The 13670-nt window shown below is 41.6% G+C and overlaps 1 protein-coding gene across 2 annotated transcripts in view; it reads right to left on the reverse strand.

Annotated features, from left to right (window-relative positions):
* BCL2L13 (BCL2 like 13) overlaps positions 1-13670 on the reverse strand; it is a 40552-nt gene that overhangs the window by 7611 nt on the left and 19271 nt on the right. For both annotated transcript variants that reach the window (XM_086886034.1, XM_086886035.1), the window contains exon 6: positions 10361-10504. In XM_086886034.1, the coding sequence (XP_086742160.1) occupies positions 10361-10504 (144 nt within the window). The remainder of the gene's footprint in view (positions 1-10360; positions 10505-13670) is intronic.

Here is a 13670-nt window from a genome sequence, read left to right on the forward strand (position 1 = left end):
AGTGTGTTACCAGTGCTATTCTCACCCTAAATCCAAAGCACAGATCTGTACCAGCTAGGAAGAAAACTAACTGAAACAATTTCAGCTGAAACAAGGACAAAGAGATGAGAGCAGAGAGGAGCACCTAAGTTTCCTGTGCCATATAATAGAAGTCTGTAAAATAATTAACAAAGATTTAATAACTTTCTTGCCTGTAACAAGAATGATTTGAACACTCTATGAAGTACTGCAGTGCTGGGAGCCCCTTCTGTGCAAGTTCCAAATTTTCCTCTACGGTCCATCATAACAAAAAATTCCATTCATTCTCTTTCTCCTTGCTCCCTTCCACACACAATAATTCTCCTAAAGCACTCTGAGCAATTGTCCCTTTTTTAAACCCTTCCCAACACCTGTGAATTTGACGCATGGTTCCTACCTGTTCCCATTCCAAGATACCTCCTTGGTTGTTTCACAACTTTTTATGGATCCTGTGTCAGGAACTCATGCCAGTTAAAAACAAACACACTTTCTATTTTGCGGAGATGTTTTTAACCCTCAGCCCATGGAATTTTGGAAGATATTTGGACATGGGCAAAGGAACATTACAGAACACATGAAAAGGAACTTTTCTTCATAAATGCCTTTAAATTGCTCAGATGTGGGAAACATCATCCAGCTTGGTAAGATGTTCAGGAACTATAGTGAAACAATGCAAAGAGGAAGGGGTTAAAAGCAAATAAACTCTTCACTAATCATTTGAGGATCACCACAAAGTCTTAATTCAGAATGCAATAAAAATGAGTAAAGCATTAAATTTGTGAAAATTTTCAGACACCAACCAAGTGCCAAACCCAAAGCAAGCTCTGCTCTGCTCTGCAAGCAGTCACTGACAGTTCAAGACTCCATCACCCTTCTGAAAGTCATGTTACAGTAGAAGAACTAATTTTTTGCTTTTCTTTTTAATGCCTCTCAGGCCATTAAAACAAAGCAGAGCATAGGAGGAAGCAACCAGCAGTGCAAATTAAGGGCAATGAAAAAGAAGAGCCAAGAAACTGAAGTAAAGGCAGAGGTTACTAGATCCAAAGAGACCAAGCACTGAGCCCTGTGCAGTGTGGGAGGACAGAACTCCACCTGTCCTGTTCCAGCAGACACTGGAGAGCAGCAAAGGGAGTCAGGCACTGTGCTTGGCTTCACCAGCCTCTGCTGAGGATGGACAGGCAGCCTGCTGCCCACACACTCTGTACACTCACTCCTTTGACCAGCAGGTTTTGCCCTGAATGCTGTTAAAGTAGGAAATACTCTCACTGGAGTATAAGCCACTAACAGACACCTATGATCAAAGTCAATTTTTTATTTCCACAGGTGACACATGTTGGAGTCTGAGATACAGAGTGTGTGCTCTGTTTCTGATACTTAATTCTAAGATCCAGAAAAACAATGAATTTCATATAACATGAAATTCATGAGCATGTTTTCATGGTGATACATGAAAACAGCTGTTAAAGTTAGACAGAAAAGCAAAAAGTGTGAGTGTGTAGATTAGAGAGTTTTCTTAAGTCACTGGGTAAAAAAGTTTAGAGTTTAAGTTAGTTTAGAAAGCAGAAGGCAAGATGGAGGATTTAGAATGTTGTTTCTTTTCCTTCTTCTTCATTTTCTTCTAAAAGTTTTTGGGTAATAGTAAGTGATTGGTTAGAAAATGCCACAGTGCAGCACACAGGTGATGGGTCATTTAGAAAAATAACATATGTGTCTATTGTTAATTGGGTAAGAATGAGTATAAAGATAAAAGAACTGCATAGTTTGGGGCCATTTTGTGCTTTCAAAGCCAAAGTGAGCCACAAGGTCATTTTGTACCACCAGAGTAAAAATGAGCCAGGTTGTGGTGAATTGAACTTGTGCAGATAGTCTGGAGAGACCTGCCAAGTTTTGTAATGACCTTTTAATAAACACGAGAAACAAGATTCTAACGAGCTCGGGAGTTTTCTTCAAACCTAGAGAAGTGAGATAAGTGGGAAAGAAGATTCCCAAAGAAACTCAGCTCAGAAGAGACTAAGAAATCCAGGAGAAAGAAAAATACAAAAAAAGTGCAGCAGAATCAGAGAAAGAGAAAAAAGAAACGAAAAAGAATTTTTAGAGAAAAAGTTACAACACAGACTCAGAAAAATGGCAATCAAACAACAAAATAATTAGGGATAAAACCTGCAGTCTCACAAACCTCTGTACTATCCTCCTCTCTGTTTAGGTCTCCACTTCCACAAATCAGGATGAATTTATTTCCTGTCCACACCACATCACAACACACCAGAGCACATCTGTGGTGTGACATTAGAAGAAAGAACAGGGACACACAGCAGTGATAACAGCTCTGCTCTTAACATTCCCATGGAAGTGCACACATGCTGCTGTGACTCACTCAGCATGAGGCATATACAAAAATAGTCCAAAAACACACTATGCTGCTGAGGATTTGTGAGCTCTGGTGACTGTAGCAAAAAAAAAAACCCCACCAACAAGGGCTATACTGAGACAGCCTGAATTCCCCTAAAATCACACACTGTGCACTGGTGAAAGCCAGGAGGCTTCGAGCTGTGACTCAGCAGCCACAGAGGGGAGGGTGGAGCCACCTGTAGTCAGAAATTAAATTAAAATCATCCTGTACTTCTCAATACCTAATTTCACTGCAGATTTGCTTCTCACAAAATACAGGCAAGATCTGGGTACATCCAGAGGGTAATGTGCAGGATAAACTGCTTTGGAGAGGGTAAGGAAATGAAGGATGATACATGGGCCATCCTCATTAATACTGTTAATTGATTAATTAATAATGCCAACACTGCACACTCAGCATGCCTTCAGCAGGAGGGAGGAGGACCAAAGGGGCTCAAGAGTTTCATTGTTCCTTTTCTCACGCAAACCACGCTGACCTCAAAAGAGTTATCAGCTGCTGGCTCCCGATAAATCAGAGCCTTCTGCAGCCTCGCTGATTCCTTTCTGTCTCCACAGACAATTTACCTTCCGTGTCAGTGCCTCAGGGACACAGCTCCCCAGGCTTGGAGAGACAGACTGCCCCTGGCTGGGAAGGCTGGGGCAGAGCTCACACACACTGGCATTGGGTAATTCCAGGGCTGTTTCCTTAAAAGCTTTCGTTATGAAGCTTTAATTGAAAATCCAGACAGTAATAAGCATTATTTAGGATACACCATTAATATTTCTTGAGCTGAATTAAGATTTAATACATAAAGTCAAGCGGATAAAGCTCGGATTTTGTGCCAGTTCAACTGAGGTTTGCATTTTGGTGGGGTTTTTTTTCCTTTTAAACCAGCTGTGATAAAAACTGAATGACATTTAGGACAATTCTCTTGATTCATCTACAGATGTGACCCAGAAGCAAAGCTTCAACAGGCAGATTATTTCAGGACAGGATGGAATATGTGGAAGGATTTTTAATAACCTGAGGAGGCCTTATATAAGCCTTATACTTTAGATTTAATAATAAGTACAGAATGTAAGTATTTCTTGACCTGCTTTGTTTATTGTAAATAGATAGTATACTGCTTCAAACCAGAAACATCAGAGTTGCTTTTTTTCATATTTGCAGTTGGAAACTTGCAAACTTGGGAGTGCTTTTACTCATCCAGCATGCTTAGAGAACCATGTCAGGTGGAGTAGAGAAGCTGGAGTCCCTCTCTGCAGCTTCCTGCCACTCCTGATGCCAACCACTGCCACTTGAGGGAAGAGTTGGCACAACTTATGAGCAGACAGAGAGCTGCACATTTCCCTGCTTGGCTGCAACACTGCCAGAATGAGGCACATCCCTTGAGCCAGTCTTGGGGAAAAGATTAGCTACCAAAATCAATCACTGTCCTCAGCCTGTGGGGTTTGACCCAGGAATGTTGCACAGTGATTGTACAGGAGTCACTGTTAACAAATGTGGCACACTTGCCCTCAGGAGAGGCTACAGCCAGTGTGCTATAGAGTGAGCTACACTGGACAACAGCAAGATGGTAACAGAATAATGAAAAAAAAAACCTCTGAAAGCTCTTACAATAATATAGTACAGCACTGTTACTTAAAAACACCTGTTAACTTTCAATTACAATTTAAAGACAGCAAATGTAACAAAACCTTCCTCAAAACATAGCAACTGACTCTTAAGTAGTCTATATTATCTTTTATAGTTTTCCACTATGTTTATTGTTAAGTCTATACAAAGAAACAGGCTCATTACCTATAGTATGTATTTGCTGAACAGCAAAACCTTTAACTACACAAAAGGAAAAAAAATCCTTATTTGACAAAATAATAATTTCAGCATGATTTATGCAAAGCTGCTTCTGGTGCTAAGAGATATTCAAATCAAAATTCTAAATGGCCCAAAGATAAAAGCAACTCTTTTCTCTACAAAAAATACCAGGAGTAGTAGCACACATTGCATCTATAACGGAGATGAAATTAGATTAGAAGAGATCCCCATTTAGGTGTCCTACAAAGCATTTGCTGCATCCTAGAGCAGACTTTGAATGCCCTGCCCTCCTCCAAAGACAAGGAAAATGCAGAACAGCTGTGTCTTAACTGCTTTTACAGCTTCATCCAGGGTTTGGTTTTAAGTGTTCTTAAAACTTCAACTGGTCTCTCTGGTTCAGTTCAAGTAGAAACAAGGAATGATGTGGATAGACAACTCGCACAAAACTCATTTCTGAAGACACAGAAAAGCCTACCTGAAAAATATACAGCCCAGCAAGCCACCTGTACAACCCAGATGCTGATTTTGTCTGACATAGGCAAAATTATGTAGAGGTCCAAGAGTTCCACCAGGGGAAAAATCTCCATGTTCCCTGAGCTTCAACCCCTCAACACAAAACTAAACAGAACCACAAAAAACCCTGAGAAAAAAGAGTATCCTGAGGTTCAAGAGGAAATGCTGGCAGAACACAGTGTCCCAGAAGAGCAATCTTGGCTATAATAAAAATTTCCAACACTCAACTCAGATAGGAAGTTTCTTAGGTGAGGGCACTGACTGTCTTGTAACATAATCTATCCCAGAGAGAAATGAAGTTCAAGAGGCATTTGGACAATGCTCTCAGGCACATGTGTGGTTCCTTTTGGGTCCCTTCCAACTCAGGATATTCTATGCTTCTATGGCCACCTTCCCCACACCAACAGTGCCACAGCAACAAGCACTCAGAACACACCAAATGCATTTGTGCTTAAAATCCAGTCTCTGAAAAACAAGAGGCAAGGAGTGACAAACTGGCCTAAGTCCAGGGATCCTAAGGCATCTCCCACAGGGAAATAAGCAACCTTCCCACAACAAGAAACTTCCCTAGAGCTGGGAATGTGCTTGCTCCATGATCTGTAGCTCTGTGCTGGAGCAGGGGTGTCTGTGCCCATGAATGGCTTCACTCCCACCTGGGTGTGCCCAGGCTGTGGCTCCATCTGCTCCCTCTGCCTGCCCAGCCCTGTTATACCAAACCTTTTCAGACTCTCGTGGAAGCCAGACCTGACAGCATCACCTGGCTAATCCTTCAGAGAAACAGATTATAAAGGAGCTGCTGACAACACTCAGATCCAGAACAAAACATTCTAAAATATAAAGAAGTCCCAAAAAGCCCTCAGGCACTTACTGTGCCTCTCTGTTCATCCCTCTGAAACTGTCAAGATAGGTGGAGCTGAGAAAAAGGGAGCAGAACTCTTACAAATAGGACTGCACATTTTATTAAGGAAAAAAAAGGAGAAGAAGGTTGAGTGAACCATATCAAAGCACTCTGATATTGCAGCCACTGCTCTCATTCCCTTCAAGGGATGTTTTGGCTACAACAGCCTGCAGAAATGATCCCTCTTCCATCCCTGCCTTCCAACATAACCTCTACAACCTGCAGAAAGTCAGCACCAAAGCAACACACCCTTTAGGTTTCAGTCTTATGGTTTTCAATGAGGTAAATTCAGTTATTTATAGACCACTTCTTCAGATTCAAACCTGTTGGAAGGGAAAAAAGAAAGGAGATCAAGTTGCTCCTTTACTATTTAATGTCCTTCTTCACCTACAGTGCCTAAAAATTAAAAAAATCTATTACTGTACCAATGAAGTTACATATAAATAAAAGCAGACACTTCGCTGCAGTATTCCATGATACAAGCATAAAGCATAACTATTTTGAAAGGAAAACTCCTTTCTAGGACTCCCCTAACTACACTGCCCTTTCTTGCATCTCTGCCACATTAAACTTCTCTCTCCTCCAGCTGAGCACGTCTCTATTTCTGCAGTGTCATTCCCAGGGCAGACACCTGGACTGCTACGGGAGATTTTTATCTCCAGAAGCACAAAGTGACTACCTCACTTCCTTAGGATGACAATTGCCTCTTTATTCTCCTTCTGCTCCAGACTGTCAACACTCTCTAATATGTGTATTATTCAATCCCCAGCAGCAAAGAAAACAACTAAACCAGCTGCAAAGCTCAAGACAAAACACTGGAGACACAGAGAAAACAGCTCCTCTAAGGCTGAGATAGGAAACTGTAAACACTGTAGATTTCAAGCAAAAATTTTACTTTTTTCTTTTTATTTTACTTTTTTTCCCTTTACTTTTTTTACATTTTACTTTTATTCCCTTCAGCATGGGCAGTTAACTAGTTAAATGCAAATCCAGGTCTGAACTCAATGAGACAAGACCCCTGGGAAGACAGAGACAATTTCTGCCACAGATCACAAATATAACTCCCAGGCTTGTGCTGAGAATAAAGGTTATTAACTGCACTCTGATAAACAGGTTAAAACAAGGGGAAAGCAGAGGGACTGATAGCAGAAATGAGAACCTGAGAGAAAAAAAAAAAAGCAGATAGCTTCCAAGAAAACTTACACTCTTTCCTCCTTATAGACATTCCCAGATATTTCTACAAAGATGAAATTTAACCATGGAAAACAGGATCATCAGAACTTGAGAAGAAATTAATTATTTGGGAAGGGGTGGGAAAGGAAGAGGGAAAAAAATCCTTACCAACTGATTGGTCTTACTGTGCGCTTTTCCAGGAGAACAAGAATTGCTTCTGATGCAGCAGCATCCAGCCCTGGAGAAGTCAGAGGGAGCAAAAAAGGCAGGGGAGGTACAAAGGGAGAAGGGAGGGGAGATGAGGAAAAGGGGTGGGGAGATGAGGAAAAGGGGTGGGGAGATGAGGAAAAGGGGTGGGGAGATGAGGAAAAGGGGTGGGGCATGTACACACTGCATGTCTCTCTGTTGAGCCCTAACGTTCCCATTTATTTTGTGAAAGAAAAGAACAAAGCTGTTTATAAATCCAGCAGGATTTTGTTCAGCAATGGCTCAAGATGATGAAGGAAAAAGGTCATAGTAGGACCACTGGACTCACTAGTCAGGAGGAAGAAATGTGTCCCCACATGTGTCTGTTTAGAGAACCTGGAATGCCCAGCAGGCTTTTTGCTCCAAAAGAGAGATCATACTAAAACTTAAAGAGTCCAAAAGGTAAGTGCACGAGTTGTAACCAAACCTGTCAGAGCAATTAGTGAAAGAGGGAATATAAAAATACGCCAGCTATTCCCTCACCAACCCAACCAACACACTGGTACATCCCAGTCCCACACTACCATCAAAAGTTAGCTGAATTACAATTTTAGTGCCTGAAGGGAGAATGGGAGGGCAATACTCACTGTTTCAGCACACCATCTCAGCACCATGCCTCTGTGGGACTGGCATGGAAAATCAAAAAGCAACTTCTCATCCTCCTGTATATCAAATTTCTCATTTCCCACAAGCCATGCCAATTTCTCGAAATCTGCTGCATAGCTACCCAATTTGTAAACCTTTATTCCCTTGAGCTGGAAATTTTGCTTCTAGTTAGCTGCCTACCACCGTCAGTCAGATGCTTTCCTGGACTTACAAGCCTCCTGAGCTCACAAGAGAAGCTCAAGTCTCGCACACATGCAGAACCCTGGCAGCTCTTCCAGCCGCATCGTGGCTGCACAGAATGATGCAGCAAATGGATGACACAGCTCTGTGCAATTCTCACTCCACAGATCTGCAGTGAGGCACAGGAAAAGCTCAGCTGACCCCTTACCTTTGACTGGCTACTCTCCTCTTGGCAAAGGTTGACTTCAATCCAAAAATTGTAGAAGATTACAAATTACATGGAGCCAAGGGATGAGACAGCACCAGAGGCACTACAGAGCTTTTCAGGTTTGCCCCTGAAAAGCTGACTCCCTGAAGCTCTCCTCTGCTCCAGATCCACAGAAAACCATAGGCTATTCTTGCATCTCATCTTTTAAGCAAGCTGTGGGAAAGACTTAGCTTCATACAGCTCCAAAATAACACAAAAATTGAACCTCTTACTGTCACAGCAACATGAGTCACCGGAGACTCCCAGGTTTACACATTGCCCTTATGGCTCAAGCAAATTATTACTGACAACTTGATCCTGCACACAGAGCCCCTGTGGCAGATGCTTATCTTAAAAAATGCAAACACTCCAACACTTGGTGTGGCTACCAGCCTGCCAGGCTCTTCCTGGCCCTTCTCAGATCACAACCTCTCCCATCCTGGCCCCACGCCCTGCTCCCAGCACTGCCACCCCACAGACTCGGAACAAACCCAGAAACATGCCACAGGGTGAAAACGAACCTTCTCCTTACAGGGAGGAAAAATACAATATAACCATGTATTCCCCTTCCTCCATAAAAAGCCACATGCCCCGTGGGTCCCCAAGCCCATCCCCAGAGCAACTCACAAAGGTTAGTGCAGCTACATTAATTCATCTGGAAAGGATTTTCATCACCTTGTCTCTTTCCTCGCCTCTTGTGCTGTTTCAAAAATAGCTCTGGCTTGTTTGCTGCACTGCCTGTGTCAGTCTGATTTTCTGCCTGGCTGGATGTGCACAGACACGCTGGGAGCCCGCTGGACACCACCACCCAGATCTGTACATCCATGCACAGCCACCCAAACACAAAGCACAGCCCCGTCCCTCGCAGGCCGTGCTGGAAAGCTGCTTGTTTTCACAAGCTTTGCGCTCTATGCATTTACTGCAGGCCTCAAAAGGGGGCTGGGGAACACAGCACAGCCCTTTTGGAGGTCAAAAAACGAAGCAGAAAAGCTACAAAGTACTAACATCGATCTGTCTAAAAGCTGCAAGTAAGGGCCTGCCCTGGAATGAAAATACTTTGAGATTTGAGTGCATTTATCAAGTGACCTACGGTCATTTGGCTGCCTGCTGTTAGTGCTTCTGTCAATTAAAGACAAACAATCTCTCCTGCAGGCCTTGGGGATTGTTCTCCACAACTGCCAGGAAAGGAATCGGTAGAGAAGGTGCAGATGTGCAGAAATTCTGGAACAAGCAACACTTCAAAAAAAAAACAACCCTCAGGTAAACTCTTGAAATACAAGAATGAGATTTTTCCCACTAGTACATCTTCATCACTGGGTTTTCCTGAACAGCTTGTCTTTTTAGAATAAAACAGCTTGCTGGAGCCATTTCACAAATCCCAGATTAATTCCATTCAAATCTGGCATTCTTCCCAAACCCAGTAAATCTTAGGTTCAGCCTTCAAGATCCAGCTCATCAGCTGTGAGCTGCCTTTCTGATGTGTTTCTAAATGAAACTTTCTCAGCACGCCATGACTCAGGAACACTGGTTACCATGAATTAAAGATTTCTACAAGGAAAAATGCAGCACAAAGAAATTCTGATTGCTTATTCTATGCATGTTCCTATACAGCTATAAACTCTAATATGCATTAGCTATCATTTATTATAAAAATTAATTAGTACCTATTGACATTTCTGGATGAAGTGCTCCCCAATTACTTATCTGCTAAGAAACTCTGAAATTTAAGAGGAGGAAAAAAACCCATATAACTTTTCCTGCAGTCACCAGAGGATGAAGATACCATTAAAAAGAGGAGCCTCTCAGGCATATCACCTCTTTTTATGGGTGTCTGCTTCCAAATTCAGTGCTCCATGCATTTTAACAGGGAAGCACAAAGCCCACCATACTGCAACAAATTAGCACCTTAACACACACTGCATGAAAATTAATTGTTATCTGACACCTAAGGACCTCTCCAATTTCAACAGCAATCCAACAAACCAGACGTGCAAAGAACTGGAACTGACTGCCTGGGGATATTGTGGAGTTCAATCACACAGGTCTTTAATACCAACATCACAAATGAATGGGTGAAAGTCAGTTCTGCCTTGGGGTAGAGAAGAGAAATAGATGACTGCCCAAGATCCCTTTCTGGTCCTGATATGCTGATTATTTTTTCTTTATTTCTTTTTCTGAGTCATTCCTTCTTGCATCTGCTTACTTCTAGCAACCCCTCTTAGCTGTCACTCCTACTAGGATCACACTTAGACACTTAGAAATGAAGTTTTCTTACCCATCCTCCTTGTTGAATGATATAATCTGCAGAATAATCTTCTAGATATGTCACCCCAAAGTTCACAAGGGCACTCAGTGGTTCCTGGCCCCGTCTGGTCAGCTCCATCAGAAATTGTTGTAACAGAACCAGGGGCACCAAGACCTTCAAAAAACAAGAGTTGTGAATAAACACAGAAAGCATTATCAATACTACTGTGCAGCTAGAACAAAATTCATGTGTTTACAGAAAAGGTCTGAATTTTCAAGTCCAAACCAGGGACTCTAGACTTCATTTCTCAGAAGACACAAGGCAAACACACAATAAAATGCACTAAAAAAGAAGCACTTAATCTGCTAAGCAAAAACTCACAGTCTAACGTTAGAATTTCATAGAACACCACTGCAGTGTTTTCTTAAGCCCCACTTTTTTCCCAACACAAGGTCCAGGTAGAGAAGCAGAAGAGGTCCGGAAGTTGCTACCCCAGAAGTGGAAAGATGCATCATAAATACCTTGGAGCAAGCAGCAAACTCAGACACATTCTTGAACAGGAGCACTGCACTAGACAGTCTCTTTAGATGTTCACACTTGGCTTTGAGGCAGGACAGAAACAAACACCTCCACCCAGCAGCTTAACATTACAAACATGTTTAAAATGACAAGCACAAAGTCCTTTCCATGTCAAACTCTCCATCTGATGCCAAATTTAACACAGAGAGATCTTCCTTCCTCATGTCCTACTACCATTCCTCTTTAGAAACCTTTTAACTGAGTGCTCAGCCTTAACCTAAATTGCTCTGGAAGATGCAAGCCTCTGTGAATCCACCTCCTTCACATTATATGGTTCTAGACACTTCCTTCTGAAATTATGCTTTTGTTTACCTAAACAACACGCAGTCAAACTTTTAAACTGTAAATTTATTCTCCTAGAGCATGCAAATGGCCCTCTGGGCAATGTTTATACACAGCACCTTGCCAAGGTTGGGAAACTGGTATGAACTGAAGTCATTAGCATCTGAAAAAGCCTTATTATGACACAAGAGAAAAATATTTGTTTTACTGCATTTTAATTGAGGCAACTGCACTGTACACCTATTCACTGTGCAGACTGGAATGCTGTTTCCCAGATGCACAAGAGAGATGAAGGCTCTGCTATTGCTCATACTCAAATTCTAATGCCTCCTTCCTTTTCCAGTCTCTTCCCTCATCAGCCTGGTTTTCTTTTCTGTAAATATCCTGCAGCACTATTACCACAAATCACACCTTAGGGTGCAAAGCTAAAGGAAGATGATTAAGCAAAGTAAGCTGAAATTGAGATTTGTACTAAATTCATGGTGGCATCACACTGAGATTGACTACTAAAACCAGATAAGGCCTAAAAAATGTCCATAATCTGATAAATTTAAGATGCTCCAGGTGATTAACAACTAAGTCCAAGACTGTGGCAGACAGGTTATAATACCGTGATGAACAGTTAACACTGGTAACTGTTAACACTTCACTAGGGATGTCAGGGTGTCAGAAGTTTAAAAGTATTTGAATTTTAAAAGTGTTGGGTTTTTTTAATTTCTTGCAATTAATCTCAACTCAGAGGCAGAAGTGCAAGATCACAGTGCTCAGGTATAAGGAACAGGTCAAGATGAAGTGTCAAAAGGAAGCTTCAATCTTTTTGGATCAAAAAAACCCAAGCTGTCAAGGCAGAGGCTTGGGTACACCCACATACCTCTGCAGCAACATGAACACTGAGATCTCAGAGCATTTGACATTTACTGTAAGCTGAAGGCAAGAGAAACAAAGGCAAGGAAAGGCTGCTTGGGAAGTGAAGGCAGCTCAAATGCTGGCACAGTGAACATGACTGCTGCCTTCTTCCTTTGCCAACTTGATGCCTAATCCACCCATTCCCCCCAAATTCAGCAAGCCTCCTCAGGCCTCAGAGTGAGGGACCAAACTCAAACTCTTAACATCCAGTCCCACACAGACCAACACACACCGTGCAGCTTTCCCTTCCTGCTGAAATTACTGACACTCCTGCCTCTGAGAACAAGAGGAACAGGAGCAGGTTTGCACGAGACTGTCACTAAATTCATGAAAGAAATTATCTCATAGTGCTTCCATGAAAGTTAACAACACCTTTCTGTACAGAAGAGCAGCTGTGTGAACGGTGGTGAGATTTAACTAGAACAAAGTAAAAATACAGCCTCTGCAACTCCCTCCACCAGGATGCCTGGGAAGGAATGCCAGGGGCTATTTATATTTTGACTGAAGAGAAACATACATAGAAAATAGTTGGCAGGAGAAAACGTCTAGAGAATCAGTATAAAACCCACTTTACTATCAGAAGATAGCTGATTGTGTAAATGAAAGACTTGTGTCCACTACACTATTGCAATCCCATTGTACAATATTACAAATTTAAATATACACAAAAAAAAAACCAAACAAAGAAGGTTCAGAGGCTTTGAGGAAATCATGCTTTTTTGAGGAAGCTATATCCAAAATTATTGCCGTTCTGTGTACCTTTTGACTACTTCAGCTTAAAATTAATCTAATTCTTTGCACAATTATTTCTTATATTTTTGTTGCACTATTCTTTTGCCCCACTAATCAGTAAGAATGGGACACTAAGGTGCCTGCTACCCAATTCATCAGTTCAACTGGCTCTCAATAACAATATCTGCTGTCCTTTCAGGTGATGCACAACAGTGGGATTATGCATTTTGAATATATGTATATAAGATTCAGTTTTAAGCAAAAAGCATAAAAACTCAACAGTGTAGTATTAAATTTTTTTTTATTATGTTAATTTTATTGTAGAGTTTCAATGTGCCCTATCTGTGGTGATTTGGAAGTTGTTTTGTTTTTTTTTAATGAGAGCCTTATTTCAAATAAAAGATAAGGAGTCTTTTCCTTTATAGAATTCAACATCAACATGTTTTTCTAACAGCTTCTTTAGAGTAAAAATTAAGCTGAGCTGAGATGGGAGGAAAGGTATCTAGATTTCTTCTGTTATAAAACACAATTTTGATTAAGATGATAAAGGAAATTAAAAGGAAATGAAACAAACACAAATGTATTCCATCTCCTCAAAACAAGGATTATTGAAGGAACTGCTGGGCATTCTTGGAGCTCCAAGCTACCAGAAAAACAATACAAACAGATGCTGTGCTGGGGTACAAAATTTCCACTCTCCTTTGCTTTTGGACTGCATGTTTTGTAGCAACAAATGTTAAGGGCAAGCAGAGTTGATGACAAAAATATCCTGGATGATCCTCTCCACCACAAGCTGAGGGGGACTGAAATCCACCAGCCCCAGGGGCTGCAGGAATGCAGC

Source organism: Cyanistes caeruleus, chromosome 4 (genome assembly GCF_971803275.1).
Source record: "Cyanistes caeruleus chromosome 4, bCyaCae1.hap1.1, whole genome shotgun sequence".
Taxonomy (NCBI): Eukaryota; Metazoa; Chordata; class Aves; order Passeriformes; family Paridae; genus Cyanistes; species Cyanistes caeruleus.